Consider the following 20428-nt stretch of genomic DNA (forward strand, 5'->3'; position numbering starts at 1 on the left):
CACATCGAAACAATACATCTGAACTGAGCCCAAAAGACCTGAAGGCTCAAGCAAAGTAACAATGCAGGCGGCTTCCACTCTAGGCCCGCAGATGCTGCCACGATCCTGTTCTTCAATCCTCACCTACAGGACTGCGGGCAGCTCCCTGTGACCTGAGTGAGGCTAGGAACCCCCAGACCTAGTAAATGGATTTGTCTTACCGTACTTTAAGAAATACTTTCTGTCTTTTGAAATGGGATTTAAATAACAGATCAAGGTTTGCTATTATCATAAATGTATAAAGTGCTTTGTGAAAAATAAAATGGATCATGGATTCAGGATAATAAAAAAAAATGTTTTAAAATTATTAACACATGAAAAAAAAAGAATTACTTTCAAGCCTTAAGAGCTAATACTATTTTCTGGTGTAAGAAAAGATAAATAGACCAACTGAGCAAAACAGACAGCTTAGAAACAGGCTTATATTATATTTATATGGATATTTGATATATGACAGAGGTGACATCCAAATCAATATGAAGAGGACGGAATAATTAATAAAGGGTATTGGGACAACAGGATATCCATTGTGGAATAAATTTAGATTTGTACCCCACAGCTCAACACAAATTAATCCTAGGTACACTGAGGATCTGACTGTGAAAGAAATCATTTTAAAACTCTTAGAAGAATAATGCTACAACATAGATGAAAGACATCTGAAATAAGCAAATCCCAAAGGGAACATACCATATTATTCCACTCATATGAAGTACCTAGTCAAAATTCACAGAGACAGGAAGTCGAGTGGTAATCGTCAGGGGCTGGGGAAGAGGACAGGACAGTTAATCTTAATGGGTAGAGTTGCATTCAGTTTTGCCAGATGATAAAAATCCTGGAGACAGATGGTGGTGATGGTTGCACAACAATGTGAACGTCCTTACAGCCCCTGAACACATGTGAAAATGGTAAAATTTATGTTAGGTACATTTTACCACAATTTAAAAACTCAGAAGAAAATACGGATAATGCCTTCCATTTCAATATTGCATACTTGTTTGTACAGACAGTTCCTCCCACAGATAACTAAAAATGCTTAATAAGCATCTAAAATAGTCTTTAAAACACCACTGACGATTCCTGACACTACAAGCTACAGTGTTAAAGTGGGACTGGATTGGCAGGAGGAGGTACAAGACTCTTTGAGGGAATTCACCTTAATCAGAGGCCTCACGGAATTGCCAGAAATAATTTTCAGGAAAATGAGCAGCCTGCAGTGGGAAAAAAAACAAAAACAAGCACACAAGAAACAAGGACTCATGAGTAAGAACCAACAGAAATAAACAGCAGAAAAGAACTCATGAAGACTGAAATTAACTAAAGGAGTTGTCTGTACGTTCTGAGATGCAAAAAGAAGTGGAAAATTTATTGGTAAATCCTGTACAGATGTAATATAATAATAATCTCTTATGGAGTAAAATTTGAAAAGAGAGAATTAAAATATGCAACAACAATAAGGTAAATAAGGAGGAAGATAAATGAAGTTAAGATATTCTAAAGTTCTTATGTTATACCAAAGATAAAAGTATTGCTTTTTAGGACTTTGGTAAGTTAATAAACCTGTTAAAATTTCTAGTCACCACTAAAGATGATAAACAGTACATTATACCTTTCAAATAAAGGGGAAAACATGGAGTGATTATACCAAAAACCTCAACCAAGCCCAAAGAATTCAATAAAGAAGAGAAAAAATGTTGTACAAGAAACCATAAAGTAAAATGACAGATTTAAATCTAAATATATAAGAAATTATATTTAATGATAATGCACTAAATGCTCCAATGAAAAGGTTAGATCATCTGACTAAGTAAAATTAAAAAACCCATGGGATTTCCCTGGTGGTTCCAGTGTTAAGAATCCACCTGCCAATGCAGGGGAAATGGGTTCCATCGATGGTCTGGGAAGATCCCACATGCCTCAGAGCAACTAAACCCACAACTACTAAGTCTGAGAGCAGCAACTACTGAAGACCATGCTCCGCAACAGAAACCCGTGCACCAAAGCCAGAGAGTACCCCCCACTCGCCACAGAGCCAGAAAGCCTGGCACAGTAATGAAGACCCAGCACAGCCAAAAAGAAACTCATTTTACAAAACAATGATACCCTCTGCAAAAGAAAGACACCCAAAACATAAGACAGAAAAGTTTAAAGTAAAAAAATGTTAAACTATATACATTTTGCAAATATAACCAAAAGATAGCTAGCATGGCATATTAATATGAGAGGAAAAAAAAAACCTTTAAGGCAAAAAGCCCTACCAGAGATAAAGAGGTTCAAACTTTTTACAAAGAAAACTCCAGTCCTAGATGGCTTACTGGACAAGCTCTATTAAATGTTCAAGAACTAATTCCAAAATGTTTTGGGGCTAGTGTAACATATAAGTGAAAACCTACAGAAAGAGAAAGGATAAGTACAGGACAATCTCACTCACAAATACAAATGCAGAAATCTTTTAGCAAAATAATAGCAAAGCAAACCAAGCACAGTATTAAAAGGGAAATGTAACATGACCAAGTTGGTTTTATTTCAGATGTAAAAAGTTGGTTTCACATTGGAATAAAAACCAAACAATGTACTTTACGAAATTATAGTGAAATAGCATACAAATATTTCAATAGATGCAGAAAGTGTTCAATAAAATTCAACATTTATGACTTTAAAAAAATCTTAGTCAAGTAGAAATAGAAAGGAACATCTATTGAACACTGCACTGTAGGGTTTTTTTGGTCATGTCACACAGCATGTGGGATCTTAGTTCCCCAACCAGAGATCAAACCCACATCCACTGCATTGGAAGCACAGAGTCCTAATCACTGGATGGCCAGGGAAGTCCCTACACTGTAGTTCTTAAACAGTGAAGGACAGCAAGAAAGAAAAAAAAAAAATATATATATATATATATAAGGATTTGAATTAAACTAAACTATCATTAATTATTTGAAAATTATAGTTAAGTAATTCAAAATAATACTTCAATTAATTGTTGTATAGGAAAATCAGTATACTACATCACTGTAGGATAGAAAAAGCAATATGAAAATTTTATTTTTTCCTTTATACTAGCAATTAGTAGGTAAAAAATAATTTTAAAAAATACTATTTGCAATGACATTAAAGTTTGAAAACTTGGAAATAAATCAAGCTCTAAATTTTAGATTCTATGGAGAGAATTTAGGGAGAAAATTTGAAAAGCTTATCTAAAATCTCAAAGAAGACCCAAATAAATATACCAGGATTGGAGGATTCAGCATCTTAAAGAGGCTGAGCTCCACTACTGATCATAAAGAAGTCAGTAGCACAGAACTTGCTCTTCCACAGTAAACAACCAGAAACCTGGACAAAGAATATGAGGCAACTGTTTGCAAACGACAGGGAAAGACAGATAACTGAGAGAAGGAAAATAAAATGCCCCAGCGTCCCACACGGTGGCAACTTTGAGACTACAGCACAGCAAAGAAAAACTCAGAGCACAGTGGTCTCATGAAATTAAGGAGACAGAGACGGGGTTTCAAGGAGGGGAGGGAGCTAGAATTTGTGGGACAAAGTACCAGAGAGGAGGGAGCTATACAGAGAGAGAACTTTCAAAATCTGCACAGAGGTCTTGATCTTTGGCTGAACACCAGTCTGCACAAACACAGGGTGAAATTCCACACAGCCAGGCAAAGAACGACTACCAGACTACGTACACTGGACAATTCTCAGCACACAGGGAGTCAGACGCTGTTCAAGTTCTAGCCAGCCAGAGTAGAGAGACCTCACTGAGCCATAGGGCGATCGATGGAAACCCCAGGGTGGGTCACGGCTTCTTATTAAAGCTAAACTAAAGGCTATTCTAGGCACACTCCAACAAAGTTTAAAATAATCCTCAAGGATATCAGGTCAATCCACAAGTAACCTAACAATTAATCTTGTGCCAAAACAAACTTTAAAACTCTTTGAAGAAAGACAACAGAGGGCAAACATTCAATAGCATAACATTTATAATCTATGATATCAAACAAAAAATCACTAGACATAGAAAAAAGTAACAAGTTCTGAACCAGTAAAGGACTGAAATTGATATATATATATAAAATATATGTGCTCTTTATACACACATAATATATATGTGTGTATACTATATACACAGGCATACACATTTTTTGTCCCAGCCCTTTTTACTTTGACTTAAGTGAAAGCTGCTCAGTCATGTTCAACTCTTTGCAACCCCATGGACTATACAGTCCATGGAATTCTCCAGGCCAGAATACTGGAGTGGGTGGCCTTTCCCTTCTCCAGGGGATCTTCCCAACCCAGGGATCAAACCCAGGTCTCCCACATTGCAGGCGGATTTTTTATCAGCTGAGCCACACTTAACTTCAGTGCTAATGCCACCAGATCTCCTGATAATGCAAAAGTGATCACTTCATGTCCATAAAAGTTAGTTTCATCTGTTTTACAATAAAAAACTACATAAACATTAGTGAATATGGAAAAGGACATTTAGCTAATTTTGCTCATTTGTGTGCATTAAGCTAAGAGTTTAGAAAAAAAGATAAACTTTTTTCTCCCTGTGTTTTCTTTGGCTTTACCTATATTCACAGAACACTGATTCTCCCAGAGGTATGCTTCTGGTAGAGTGGAAGTTCAACAGGTCAAATCTGGCCCATCACCTGCTTTTTTCCCTTTTTTTGGGAACAGTGATTAGTCATTTTATTGGTGTACCATAATTTATTTTACCAATTCGTGAAATAAATTTAGGAATTTACACAGGTTCCTTTTTTCTGTTACAGGTAACAGCATGGTGAACATTCTCACAGATAATTGTCTTCATACAGCTCTTATTCTTCAGTATGTATTTCTGAAAATGGAACACATTTAGTTGAAACTATTTAAAGACCGCTTTTGAAAAAGAGGAAAAAACTGTTTCCTGAAAACTTATAACTCATAGGGCAGCAGTAGTGTTTGGTGCTAATAAGCCATCATCCACACTTGGTATTTTCCGTAGGACAAACACTACAAAAGCTTTACAGACACCGTGTCAATCAACCACTCACTGACCTTACGAGATTATCATCATCCTCATTTTACAGATGGGAAAATTGAGGACCAAAGGGACAAAGTAACTTGCTTAAGGTTATGCCGTGGGAAATAGCAGAGCTAGAATTCGGGCACAGCTCAGACTACCCCAAAGCTCCTGCTCATATTCTTATGCTACCCCTCCAGCCACTGGCACATTCATAAAAAGTGATGTCTTAAGAAGTACCTGATTATTTTGACTAGCAAGCTTAGTGTACCTGTCCCTTTTTTTAAAAAAAATTGTTATTTATTTTAATTGGAGGCTAATTAATTTATAATATTGTGGTGCTTTTGCCATATATTGACATCAATCAGCCATGGGTGTACATTGTCCCCTGTCCCAAACCTCCCCCCTACCTCCCTCCCCACCCCACCCCTCTGGGTTGTCCAAGTGTACCGGCTTTGAGTGCCCTGTATCATGCATCGAACTTGGACTGGTCATCTGTTTCAGATTTGGTAATAAACATGTTTTAATGCTATTCTCTCAAATCATCCCACCCTCGCCTTCTCCCACAGAGTCCAAAAGTCTGTTCTTTATATCTGTGTCTCTTTTTTGCTGTCTTGCATATAGTGTTGTTGTTACCATCTTTCTAAATTTCATATATATGCAATAATATACTATATTGGTGTTTTTCTTTCTGATTTACTTCACTCTGTATAATAGACTCCAGTTTTATCCACCTCATTAGAACTTACTCAAATGAGTTCTTTTTAATAGCTGAGTAATATTCCATTGTGTATATCTACCATAACTTTCTTATCCATTTGTCTGCTGATAGACATGAAGGGTGCATCCATGTCCTAGCTATTGTAAACAGGGCTGCATAGCCTGCTTTTACAAATAAAGTTTTACTGGAATCCAGCGATGCCCATTTGCTTACATACTGTCAATGTCTACTTTTGTGCTGTAACAGCAGAGTTGAACAGTCACGACAGAGACCACAAAGCCTAAAATACTTACTATCTGGCTCTACCAGAAAAGAGAGAGCAAACAAAAGCTATATTTAGCAGAGGAAATAAGTCAGATATGGCAAACAGTAATAAATGATCATTTGAATAGAATTCATCAGAAACTTCCATCTTGGAGAAGTTCTTTTTGTACATTCTGATACATAAAAAACCTAAAATCCATAGCCATTCTTTTTAATAGTTTCAGATGTTTTGACAGTGGTGTACGTTTGGTAGACTAACCCCAGAAAATGGCACCATCAGATACAACTCTTTCAGTTTCGATTTGTCTAAGCAGTTTTGTACAGATAAGTGTGACTCTGCGATACCATGGCCCGCAGCCCACCAGGCTCCTCTCTGTCCATAGGATTTTCCAGGCAAGCATACTGCAGTGGTTTTCCATTTCCTTCTCCAGGGGATCTTCCCGACCCAGGGATCAAACCCGGGTCTCCTACACTCCAGGCAGATTCTTTACTGACTGAGCTACCAGGGAAGCTGGCTACAGATAGGTAGTATTCTCACAGTGTATATCCAATGATGGTGCCATTCTTTGGTTTTCTTACCTCAAATATCCTACCAAGTATGGCTATACATAGTTTTTGCTTGCATTTTAATTGGAATAAACATTTGTGTAAGAAAATATTTGGCATAAAACTTGAAATTCCTGATGTCTTTTGAAAAAATCAAAATATCTGACATCAGGGCTACATTCCTGTGACAACGTGCAGCTACTCAGTTTGGAGGTAACATACAAATTTCCAAATCACCCATCAGTACCTACTAATTTCTGACACTTAAAACATTCCAATTTTTTCATTTATATTTCTTTTTCTTGGCACCACCCTCTCCCATCCCCAAGGCAGCTGATATTACTGTTCTTCCTCGCTACTTCCCATTTTCCTTTGCAGGTTCTTTTCCTTCATCCCTCTCTTAAACACTAGTGTTTCTCAGGGTCTCAGTTTTGGCTTTCTTCTCATGGTTTATAACTCTCACTGGACAACCTCATCTATACGCACAAACTGAACTTGAACTACCAGGCCCATTGATAAGGTTAAGAGTATGGACAGCAACCTTACGATGGTAGGGATCACTAAGAATTTTCAGGATCTTCCTTCTCTAGTCCTGATCTCCTATCTGAACCCATGTTTCACATTTCTATCTATAGACATCTCCCAGCAACTAAGACGACATACCCAACACTAAACCATCAGCTCATTTCCCAAACCAGTTTCTCATTATTTCCTCCTATTGTTTAATGACACTGTAAACCACTCAGTAATCCAAGACAGACTCTCGGGATTCACCTCTGAGTCTTTCTTCACGTTCATAGTCATATCCAAATTTTACTAAGTCCTAGCAATTATACTCCATTAATATGTCTAAATATTTCTTTCTCTTATTCATTCCCCTTTGAATGTAGTTCAGATACTCCTCATCTTCATGCAGAGCCATAACAATAACTTCTTAACTCATCTCCAAGCTTCTGTTTTGTCTCCCTTCAGTTCATTCTCCATGTTGCCGGCAGTGTACACTTCCTGAGAGTGCAAATCTGACCACAGCACCCTGCTTAAACTCTTCCAGGGGCTCCCCATCACTTACAGCATTAAGTCTACCTTTCTCTGGATGAAGTACAGGAACTCGGAGGTCTAAATTCTATCTTTATAGCTTCACTGCCTACCACTACCCCATGTGTCTTGCACTTCAAATACTCTGCACAATTTGCAGTTATTTAGTAAGTCATGATCTTTGTCATCTCCACCTTTGCATGTAATGTTTTTTGGTTTTTGTTTTTTGCCACCTGAGATGGATTTTTTTTCCTTCTCTCATCTGCTTTTTAAAGTCCTGCATAAACTCCAAACTTGATTCAAATGTCACATCCTCCAGGAAAATTTCTATCATCTTCAGAGTTAAGTGTCTACTGTTCCCACTTCTTTTAGGGAACTTTCCACATTGTTTTAATGATTATTTATTTTAGTTGAGGGAGAAAGACAAGCCTATGGCACTGTTTTTCCATCAGTGATGAGGAGTAACTATGTCTTCACTCTCTCAACTATGAACTATGTACATAGTTCAAGATTTTGTAAACTAGGGTCCCCAAATCCCTGACTGTTTTTAAAACTGTTGTCTATCACTTACAAATTCTCCCTCATCATAATTCACAATTAAAAAGTATTTTTATATAAAAAGTCTTTTAGCTTATTAAGTCAACATTCCTCTGCTGACATACTCTTAGAGATCTACAAGGAGCATTGACGGGAGGGCTGTTGGTTTCTCAAGTTTGAAAAACGCTGTTCTGAATAACTGGCTGAGATATTTATAACCACGTCAGGTTTTCTCTCTAAAAATCTAAGTGACCAGTACAGAATAAAACCCACACCACCTTATTTATGGTGTACCACTCACAACCGCCTTTTCAGTACTTTAGAAGTCAGCATTAACAAAATTGACACATGAATGAAGTATGTCTTCTTGTTAGTTCAGAAATTCAAGATGTTTAGGAACAGAACGAAGTACATATGTTTAAGGAACCTATCAGCATTCTAATCTTCAAACTAACTTCATCAACCACAACACAGGATGTAGTAGCACACATGAGAACTGTATCACTGTATTAAAAAAAATCTGGGCAAGTGGGGAAAGACTGAAGGGAGATATCCTTTGACAAGTGAGAGAAAAGCATTAGCTACAAATATAAGTTTAACCATTTGAGTAACAGCTCCACAAAGACTGGGGTTCTGGGTGTCCCTGTTACTGGCACTGAGTGCATCTTAGGTGGCTGCTGGGGAAGTGGAAGCCTATTTCCCTCCTTCTCTGTCTGGGTAGCCAACAATTTCAAATTCAGACCACTGAACGCTAACTGTTCAGCTGACAAGAGGCTGGGAGTAGGTGGTATCAGTTCAGTTCAGTCGCTCAGTCGTGTCCAACTGTTTGCAACCCCATGGAATGCAGCACACCAGGCTTCCCTGTCCATCACCAACTGCCGGAGTCCACCAAATCCATGCCCATTGAGTCAGTGATGCCATCCAACCATCTCATTCTCTGTCATCCCCTTCTCCTCCCGCCTTCAATCTTTCCTAGCATCAGGGTCTTTTCAAATCAGTCAGCTCTTCGCATCAGGTGGCCAAAGTATTGGAGTTTCAGCTTCAGCATTAGTCCTTCCAATGAACACTCAGGACTGATCTCCTTTAGGATGGACTGGTTGGATCTCCTTGCAGTCCAAGGGACTTTCAAGTCTTCTCCAACACCACAGTTCAAAAGCATCAATTCTTTGGTGCTCAGCTTTCTTTATAGTCCAACTCTCACATCCATACATGACTACTTGAAAAACCATAGCCTTGACTAGATGGACCTTTGTTGGCAAAGTAATGTCTCTGCTTTTGAATATGCTATCTAGGTTGGTCATAACCTTCCTTCCAAGGAGTAAGCGTCTTTTAATTTCATGGCTGCAATCACCATCTGCAGTGATTTTGGAGTCCAAAAAAATAGTCAGCCACTGTTTCCACTGTTTCCCCATCTATTTGCCATGAAGTGATGGGACCATGCACCAAACTAATGACCTAAATCACTCACCACCTAGCCGTGTTACCTCACAGATGAAGTGGGCCCACCCAGCTGTCCCGTCAGAGTGTCCCCATGTGGATAATGCCTCAACCAACAAAAATTTCCCCTTTGCATCCTTTCACCTTGTTTTCTGTCCTTCATTTTTTCTTGAAATCCCCACTTCCTTCCTTTCCCTCAAAACACACAGGTCGTCGCCTGTGTTATCTTTAAAATCCAAGGCTACTCCCCACCTCCAACCCAAATTTCCATTGCTTGGTAAAGAAATAAGGGGTCATTCCTTGAGTAGATATTTCCTGAGTGCATACTGGGTGCCAGACACTGGGACCAAGAGAGGCTTAATCCTTTTTTTCAAGGTGGAGTCAACAAATGAAATGATTATAAATTAGTATTATGAAGGAAATAAATAATGATGGAAATGGAGCTCTAATCACAAGGCCAAGGTGGATTTCCCTGCAGAGGCTGAGAGCTGAAAGAGGAGAAGGAGCTAGATTTGCAGTGGATGCTGGGGGAGAACATTCCAGGCAGAAGGAACAACTTACTGGAAGGTAAGAACAATCTTGATCTGTGAGAGAAACTGAGAAGTAAGGTCTGGCTGGAGCCCAGTGAGAGAGAGGAACAAGACACAGGATGAGGATGGATTAGAGAGGAAGGGACTGGCTCACCTTAGGCCTTATGGGCCAAGATACTGAGCTTGACTTTCAAGAGCCATGGGACCCCATCAGAGTGGTTTTGTTGGAGGGGAACATTATGATCTAATTTGTTTTGAAAGGGTCACCCTCCAGCTGAGGAGAATGGACTGAAAAGGGAAATCTGATAGAACAGCTACGTACATTACTTTATAACATTAACGTGCAAACAAATAAACTAGAGACCTTGTTAAAGTGCTGTTTCTTGCATGGGGGACAGGGAACTGAGAGCCTGAAATTCTACTAGTTCCCACATGATGCTGATGCTGTTGGTCTATGAACCACATTTTTAGTGGCAAGTTACTGGGAGACCATGGAGTATCCAGGTAAGTTCAGTTCAGTTCAGTCCTTCAGTCGTGTCTGACTCTGCGACCCCATGGAATGCAGCACACCAGGCCTCCATCCATCACCAACTCCTGGAGTTTACTCAAACTCATATCCATTGAGTTGGTGATGTCATCCAACCATCTCATCCTCTCTGGACCCCTTCTCCTCCCACCCTCAATCTTTCCCAGCATCAGGATCTTTTCAAATGAGTCAGCTCTCCACATCAGGTGGCCAAAGTACTGGAGTGTAGGCTTCAACAACAGTCCTCCCAATGAACACCCAGGATTGATCTCCTTTAGGATGGACTGGTTGGATCTCCTTGCAGTCCAAGGGACTCTCAAGAGTCTTCTCCAACATCACAGTTCAAAAGCATCAATTCTTCGGCGCTCAGCTTTCCTTATAGTCCAACTCTCACATCCATACCTGACTACTGGAAAAACCATAGCCTTGACTGGACAGACCTTTGTTGGCAAAGTAATGTCTCTGCTTTTTAATATGCTGTTTAAGGCAATCATAGCTGTTCTTCCAAGGAGCAAGCATCTTTTAATTTCATGGCTGCAGTCACCATCTGCAGTGATTTTGGAGTCCCCCTAAAATAAAGTCTGCCACTGTTTCCACTGTTTCCCCATCTATTTGCCATGAAGTGATGGGACTGGATGCCATGATCTTAGTTTTCTGAATGTTGAGCTTTAAGCCAACTTTTTCACTCTCTTCTTCTACTTTCATCAAGAGGTTCTTTAGTTCTTCGCTTTCTGCCATAAGGGCGATGTCATCTGCATATCTGAGGTTATTGATATTTCTCCCAGTGATCTTGATTCCAGCTTGTGCTTCATCCAGCCCAGCGTTTCTCATGATGTACTCTGCATAGAAGTTAAATAAGCAGGGTGACAATATACAACCTTGACATACTCCTTTTCCTATTTGGAACCAGTCTGTTGTTCCATGTCCAGTTCTAACTGTTGCTTCCTGACCTGCATATAGATTTCTCAGGAGGCAGGTCAGGTGGTCTGGGATGCCCATCTCTTTAAGAATTTTCCACAGTTTGTTGTGATCCACACAGTCAAAGGCTGTGGCGCAGTCAATAAAGCAGAAGTAGATGTTTTTCTGGAACTCTCTTGCTTTTTTGATGATCCAGCGCATGTTGGCAATTTGATCTCTGGGAGATGATTGTAATTAGGAACAGGGTCATGACAATAAAGATAGAGAAAAGTAAGTGTATCCATAACATATTTTATGCTGGATTGGGAAAAAAGAACATCAAGATGGGTGGTAACTTCTCCTTCTGCCCCCCCCCCTTTTTTTTTAATGAGAATTCTCACATTGGAACGATGTTTTAGGTCAAAAGCTCTCATTACACAGGAATCTCATCTGAATGCTGGAGACACTTCTGGACTTGACTATACTAAAAGAGCATTTCTTCTTCATTAATGTGCATTACAACATCTTCTCCTATTGACAAGTATTGTGATTGTCATTCTCAATCACTCTTATTAGTTCCTAGGATTCCCTCCCCCTCTACAGTGGTAAGTATGAAATTAGTCACCAGAACAGTCATTCTCAAAGTGTGGTCCCCAAACTAGCAGCATCAGCATCAAATGGGAATTTGTCACAAATGAAAATTCTTAGATGCCACCTTACATGTACTGAATCAGAAAATCTGAGAATGGATTCCAGAAATCTGTGCTTTAACAAATCCTCTAGGTGATCATGGTGCTCATTTAAGTTTAGGAAGCACTGAATTAGAAAATTAGTAAATATTAGTGTATATGTTATTAGACATTAACATCTTTCTGAGTGAATCTTTTGGGAAGGAAAGACAAAGAAGATACAACAACCCTAACCAAACAAATTAGAATACCTGGAGACCACAAACACAGCCATCTGAGCCTCTTAGATTATGTGTATAGGCAGCTTTCACTATTACTGTTTGCTCTTTCTGTGCGCTACTATGATGACAAGAAGAAAATTAGGAAATAAAAAGAAAACCCCATCTTCTTCCCTTTAAAATAAATTAAGGGACTTCCCCGGTGGTCCAGTGGCTAAGACTGCACATCTGCACTCCCAATGCAAGGGGCCTGGGTTCGATCCCTGGTCAGGGAACTAGATCCCACATGCCAGAACTAAAACCCAGCATGGCCAAATAAGTATTTTAAAAATAAATTGTTTAATGCTTTTCAGCTTAAGAGGATATTTGAGAGGCTTTGTGCCTCTCCTTTCTCTTAGCCACAGTTGTCAATTAGGGGTATGAGGATGGAGGACTATGAGAATCACCTAAGAAGCTCTCTCAAAATATGTTCTCTCTCTCTCTCCCTCCTCCAGCTGAGATGCTGATAGGAATGTGGGTGAACTAGCACATATATCCCAAGAAATCTTCCTGTGATTCCAATCTACTTCCATCCTCACCTCTCCCCATATCCCCAAGCAGCTCTCTTAGTATCTTGTCAATACAGAAGTAAGTATCAAGATCACAAAATCTATCTTCTGTCCTCTAGGACTCACTAATATGCACCTACTCTGGCTTTGGTAGCATGCTGTGAGGTATGGTCTCAGCCCTGAAGGCTGTAATACTCTAGATTAAAGAAACAATTAGTGAAAAGCATTAGACTAAATGCAATCAAGTGTCACACTGTGATGGAGACTTTAGGACTATGAAATTTGGGAAATAAGATCTAGGCTTCCCACTCATTTTCACAATATCTTTTCATCTTGGAGTACTGGGGGCCAGATGGTCTGAGATACCAGAAGGACAAATACACAATCACATTCCACTCATGCATATGAACAAAAACACAGTAGGGAACAGTAACAGAAGTTACTTTATGCAGCACACCTGAAAACTGCAAATGCATTAGGGCCAAAGCAACCTGAGAAAACAAAAGAAGTCTTTTAAGAGCCACTGTTGAGCTTGCATTTCATGTTTCTCCATTCCTTTCCTGTTGCCTGATGCTTAACTATTTTGCTTCTTGTTTATTCTTTCAGGAGTGGATAAGTAGGACAAGGGAAACAGCAGGTAAATTTTAGTATACTACCTCTGGTATTCTTTAATAATAAAAGGTCCAGTGATGAGAGTATTTCAAAGTGTTAGCTAAGCTTTGCGTAGGAATATGGATGTGAATTCCAAGATGTTAAGTAAAAAAACAAAAACACAAGATGAGACTAGTGTGTATGTTTGTTATTTCTGTTGCTGCTGCTAAGTCGCTTCAGTCGTGTCCGACTCTGTGCGACCCCACAGACGGCAGCCCACCAGGCTCCCCCCATCCCTGGGATTCTCCAGGCAAGAACACTGGAGTGGGTTGCCATTTCCTTCTCCAATGCATTAAAGTGAAAAGGGAAAGTGAAGTCGCTCAGTCGTGTCTGACTCTTAGCAACCCCATGGACTGCAGCCTACCAGGCTCCTCCACCCATGGGATTTTCCAGGCAAGAGTACTGGAGTGGGGTGCCATTCTGTTAAACATATGAAAAAGAACATTTATATTTCTCTATAAATACTTTGGGAAAGATACACAAGTAACTGGTAACATTAGTTGCTCTTGAAAAGAGGAACTGAGTGGACAGGGTTAAAAGAAGAGAAAGCTGTGGTACATATACACAATGGAGTTACTCAGCCATTAAAAAGAATACATTTGAATCAGTTCTAATGAGGTGGATGAAACTGGAGCCTATTATACAGAGTGAAGTAAGCCAGAAAGAAAAACACCAATACAGTATACTAACGCATATATATGGAATTTAGAAAGATGGTAACAATAACCCTGTATACGAGACAGCAAAAGAGACACTGATGTATAGAACAGTCTTTTGGACTCTGTGGGAGAGGGAGAGGTGGGATGATTTGGGGGAATGGCATTGAAATATGTATAATATCATATATGAAACAAGTTGCCAGTCCAGGTTTGATGCACGATACTGGATGCTTGGGGCTGGTGCACTGGGACAACCCAGAGGGATGGTATGGGGAGGGGGGAGGGAGGAAGGAGGAGGGAGGTGGGAGGAGGGTTCAGGATGGGGAACACATGTATACCTGTGGAGGATTCATTTCGATATTTGGCAAAACTAATACAATATTGTAAAGTTTAAAAATAAAATTTAAAAGAAAAAAAAGAAGAGCTTTCACGGGATGCTCTTGTTATTTCTTGAATTTTGCACCATGTATTTGAATGACCTACTTTTTAAAAACAAATAAGCTTTTTTAAAAGAGTACTGGCTAAAAGGAGATTTAGGAATCTCAATCCTTTCTTCTAGGAGGCTTTGTGGGATACTAGAAAAAGCATTGTTTTAGGAGTTCACATACACAAAAAATAAAAGACCTGGTTCCCAAACCTGGTCTGCTTCTTACTAGTTTTGTGACCTTGGCCAAGTTCCTTAAATTAGCTGAATCTCAGTTTAATGTGTGATTTTGCACATTAATAAAATCAGTATAACAAAAGCTACTTTGTGAGGATCAGACATTATATAATACTGCCATGTGCTTACTCAATGGTAGCTATTATTCTATGGATTTCAATTATTCCCGCTATTCATTTCCACCAGTTCTGTGTTGGATGTTGATTAAAGGGAACCTGAGATATGAATGAGGTCTAGGAGGATCTTAGTTTACAGATACCAACTACCCACCTTTGGGAGAAAATCAATCATTCTTTTAAAAATTTTTAAATCATTCTTTTAAAAATTGTACTCAGGTGCTTTTTGGGTCTTTAGGTGCAAAAGTCCAAAGGCTTCTCAAGGCTTCATAAGGACTATTCCTTAATGTTCAAACTACAGCGTAATTGCACTTATCTCACATGGTAGCAAAGTAATGCTCAAAATTCTCCAAGTCAGGCTTCAACAGTATGTGAACCATGAAATTCCAGATGTTCAAGCTGGATTTAGAAAAGGCAGAGGAACCAGAGATCAAATTGCCAACATCCATTGGATCATTGAAAAAGCGAGAGAGTTCCAGAAAGACATCTACTTCTGCTTTATTGACTATCCCAAAGCCTTTGACTGTGTGGATCACAACAAACTGTGTAGAATTCTTTAAGAGATGGGAATACCAGACCACCTGACCTGCCTCCTGAGAAATCTGTATGGAGGTCAAGAAGCAACAGTTAAACCGAACATGGAACAAGAGACTGGTTCCAAATCAGGAAAGGAGTACATCAAGGCTATATATTGTCACCCTGCTTATTTAACTTATATGCACAGTACATCATGCGAAATGCCAGGCTAGAGGAAACACAAGCTGGAATCAAGATTGCCGGGAGAAATATCAATAACCTCAGATATGCATATGACACCACCCTTATGGCAGAGAAGAACTAAAGAGCCTCTTGATGAAAGTGAAAGAGGAGAGTGAAAACGCTGGCTTAAACCTAAACATTCAGAAAACTAAAATCATGGCATCTAGTCCCATCACTTCATGGCAAATAGATGGGGAAACAATGGAAACAGTGGCAGACTTTATTTTAGGGGGACTCCAAAATCACTGCAGATGGTGACTGCAGCCATGAAATTAAAAGACGCTTGCTCCTTGGAAGAACAGCTATGATTGGCCTAAATAGCATATTAAAAAGCAGAGACATTACTTTGCCAACAAAGGTCTGTCTAGTCAAGGCTATGGTTTTTCCAGTAGTCATGTATGGATGTGAGAGTTGGACTATAAGGAAAGCTGAGCGCCGAAGAATTGATGCTTTTGAACTGTGATGTTGGAGAAGACTCTTGAGAGTCCCTTGGACTGCAAGGAGATCCAACCAGTCCATCCTAAAGGAGATCAGTCCTGAATATTCATTGGAAGGACTGAAGCTGAAGCTCCAATACTTTGGCCACCTGATGCAAAGAACTGACTCATTGGAAAAGACCCTGATGCTGGGAAAGATTGTTGGTGATGGACAGGGAAGCCTGGCGTGCTGCAGTCTTTGCTGGGCTCACAAAGAGTCAGACACGACTGAGCGACAGAATTGAAGGACTATTCCAAGAGATCTAGCAACCTCTGGCGTGTAATGATGGCCAGCTCCATAATGCAATTTCATACTAGCTCCCCCTCCTTCCTTGCTTCACTCTTTTTCTTATTTCTGTTTCTTGGACCAGTCGCCCTGATACAGGGATAGCACATAAGCCTTGTGCCTCAGGCGATATCTACTTGATGCAGAAACCCCAGCTAAGACTGGGCCTGCCTAATACTACCGAAGAGAGTCTGGGACTGTGCTGCAGGTACTACTGGTGCCCAGCCCATGTGCCTCGAGGCCTCCGTATTAACAGGACTTGCTTTCCTAACTGCCAGCATTTGCATCTCATGTGCTGCTAGATGGCTTTCTTTGCCACCCTCAACCAATATTTTCTCTCTTAAATGAGATGTCTTTAAATTTTCTTGATGGTACAGTTTTCCCCATAAAACTTTTAATTCTGATGAAATCCAGTTTATCCAATTTATGTTTTTATCAGTTGTCCTTTTAGTGTTATATATAAAAAATTATTGACTAACTCAAGGTCACTAAAATTTGTTCCAATGTTTCTTCTAGTAGTTTTATAGTTTCTTTACATTTAGATCTAGATCAGTTAATTTTTGTGTATAGTTGAGATAGAGGGTCCAATTTTATTCTTTCACATGTGAATATTCAATTTTCCCAGCACCATGTATTGAAAAGACAATTTTTTCCCCATTGAATTGTCTTAGCATTCTTGTGGAAAATCAACTGACCACAAACCTAAGGGTTTATTTCTAGATTCTCCATTTTCTTCCATTAATCTATATGTCTGTGCCATGCGTGCATGCCAAGTCGCTTCAGTCATGTCTGACTCTGTAACTCCATGGACCGTAGCACTCCAGGGTTCTCTGTCCATGGGATTCTCCAGGCAAAAATACTGGAGTGGGTTGCCATGCCCTCCTCCAGGGGATCTTCTTGACCCACGATCAAACCCGCGTCTCTTACGTCTCCTGCATTGGCAGGCGAGTTCTTTACCACTAGCGCCACCTGGGAAGCCCATCTGTATGTCTATTCTGTGCCAAAAACACATTGTCTTGATTATTGTAGTTTTGTAGTAAAGTTTGAAGTTGGGAAGTGTAAGTTCTGCAAATGCTTTTGGACTCCAAAGCCATAAAATATTTTTATATGGTTTTCTAAAACTTTTATTTTTTGCCCTTCTCATTTATACCTTTTATCTACTTGGAATTTATTTTAGCACATGGTGGGAGGCAGGGCTCTAAAGTCATGCATCTAAATTGTATTAACATTTTTTTTTTTTTAAAGTTCTTTCTTCAAGTGACCCACCAAGCAAGCCTCTTACAAATCAACTCTCCATCTAGGCAGGCCTCTATTTGGGGATCCTATTCTGTTCCACTGGTCATTTTTTTCTATCCTGAACCAGCATCACCCTTCCTTAATTACTGAAGATTTTAAGAAGGTAATCTGTAAAGCAATTCTCCCCATCTTGTTCTTCTTCACGAGTGTATTTTTGGCTCTTATATATAAATTATAGATACACCTTGACAAAATTACATACATACATATACACACACTATGTATTTCATGGCTATAGAACTACTTTTCAGAGATTCAATTTCTTCTAGAGATAGCTGCAGGAAGACATTTTCTAAGACTACCAATTGTAATCTAATTTTCAAAGTTTTTATCATAAACTTAATATCTTTTATTAAATGTTGGAAGCATTTCTAAGCCTTCTTTTTCATTCCTATTATTATTTGTTTATGCATTCTCTTTTTTTTCTTGATGAATCTTGCTAGAAGTTTGCTGTTTTATGATTCTTACATTGGCCTTGTACAGCAAAGGCCTCATGCTGACCTTTGTTTACTATGTTACTACTTTCCTCTCTTACTGTTACTGTCTCCTCACATACATTTTGTTTATTCTGCTGTTTCTTTTCTAATTTCCTAAATTTTATGAATTGAGCATTAATTGCTAGCCTTTCTTCATTTCTAATGGAAGCATTTAAGACAATAAGTTTCCCTCAATGCTCTGTCTAGCTGTCACTTTTCACTTATAAAATTTCCAGTTGGTTCTGTTTCTCTAGTTTCCATTTCTCTGCTGAGATTCCCCATCTGTTTACTCACATTTTTCAAGGAAAAATCCATCTTTTTCTTTAAACCCTTGAACAATGTATTTGTAAAAGCTGTTTTAAAGTCTATGTGTACTTATTCCAACATCCAGGGTCGTATCTGTTTCTATTGGCTACTTATCTCTTTAAGGGTCACATTCCCTTGTTTCTTGAGTTAGTTGTCCAATAATTTCTTCCGGTGCATGGAACAATTTTGGCTGCTACACTGTGAGGAACTCTATGATACTGTTTTTCTTTAAAGCTTGTTGAGTTTTTTTCTGGCACATTGTTGATTACACTTATTTGCCTTGATCCTATTCTGGTTTTGTCCTTAATTTAAGGCATGGACCTTACTGGAGTTTCAACTGAATGCCCAGGTACTCAATAAGATCCCTCCAGTCTGGATGGATTGGAACTCCACAATCTTCCAGCAATGGTGTTTCTGTTAAGTTCTCAGTCCCCTAATAGTCACTCCTGGCTGATCTCACAATGGCCTTGACTTACATATGTTGAGTCAAGCACTTAGCCACACTCCTGAACACAACCTCCTATGAGATTCCCCTCTTCACAGCTCCATCATTTTGGGGGTACTGGCTCACAAACTACAGTCACCTCAGCAACTCAAATCTGATCTCTGCCTCTTCTACTCGGCTGCTCTGCACTTTGGCCCACCTCTTGCTCCACACACCAAAAAGTGCTCCTGTTCCAAAAGGGAAGGCAATCATAAAGGTCACTTCACATTTCCCTTGTGTTTAAGGATCACTGACCTGTGCTGTTGTCCACTGCTGGAGAGCAGTCATCTTCTGTGCTTTGCCACTTTCATACTCATTTATGGCACGAAGCTAAGCCTAACATCTGGAGAAGGCGATGGCACCCCACTCCAGTACTCTTGCCTGGAAAATCCCATGGGTGGAGGAGCCTGGTAGGCTGCAGTCCATGGGGTTGCTAAGAGTCAGACACAACTGAGTGACTTCACTTTCACTTTTCACTTTCATGCACTGGAGAAGGAAATGGCAACCCACTCCAGGGTTCTTGCCTGGAGAATCCCAGGGACAGGGGAGCCTGGTGGGCTGCCGTCTATGGGGTGGCACTGAGTTGGACACGACTGAAGTGACTTAGCAACTTAGCAAAGCCTAACATCAGTTATCACATCAACTATAGAAACAGCAATCCCCATCATTTCTTAATATGCAACATTTTTAACACTCAGTTTAAAGACTCTCAAATTCCCACTATTTTCTAAGTGGTTCATGAGTATGTTTCTTAGTCTCCAAACATAAGCTTTTCATGTTTTTTCAGTGCATATTTCTTATTTAATCCCAATGTGATCAAAGAAAGCAATATGTATGATACCATTCTTTTGAAATTTGTTCAGACTTCCTTTATATATCAATATATGGTCACAAATATTCCACTGAAAGATGTGTATTCTGCAGTTTTGGGGTGGAATGTTCTGTGTGTCCATTGAATCAAATATATTCATTGTTTCTATATTCTTTTTGATTTTTGTCTGCTTGATCTACCACTGAGAAATTGGTAGTAAAATCAGTCATTATAATTTGTGGGACTTCTCTACAGTTCTCTGTTGATTCTGCTGATTCAATTCTTAAATCTAGTGACTCTCTTTATTTTTAGTAATGCTCTTAGCTTTAAAATCTTACTTTTTCTGATAGTGATAGATTTATACTAGCTTTTCTGTTTGCTTGATATATACTTTTCATGCTTTTATTTTCAACCTTCTTATATTCTTATTTTTAGCTGTATCTTTTGTGAACATT

At 39.3% G+C, this 20428-nt stretch overlaps 1 protein-coding gene across 5 annotated transcripts in view; it reads right to left on the minus strand.

Moving 5' to 3' along the window:
* Positions 1 to 809: 809 nt before the first annotated feature.
* STYX (serine/threonine/tyrosine interacting protein) overlaps positions 810 to 20428 on the minus strand; it is a 107084-nt gene continuing 87465 nt past the window's right edge. For 4 of the 5 annotated variants that reach the window (XM_059890655.1, XM_024997832.2, XM_059890657.1 and 1 more), the window contains one exon: positions 810 to 928. In XM_059890655.1, coding sequence (XP_059746638.1) covers positions 831 to 928 — 98 coding nt within the window. In that variant the 3' untranslated portion in view covers positions 810 to 830. Of the gene's footprint in view, positions 929 to 4585; positions 4880 to 20428 lie in introns of those variants that run through there. The other variant, XM_024997833.2, reaches the window with a different exon arrangement.

This window comes from Bos taurus, chromosome 10, assembly GCF_002263795.3.
Source record: "Bos taurus isolate L1 Dominette 01449 registration number 42190680 breed Hereford chromosome 10, ARS-UCD2.0, whole genome shotgun sequence".
Classification (NCBI taxonomy): Eukaryota; Metazoa; Chordata; class Mammalia; order Artiodactyla; family Bovidae; genus Bos; species Bos taurus.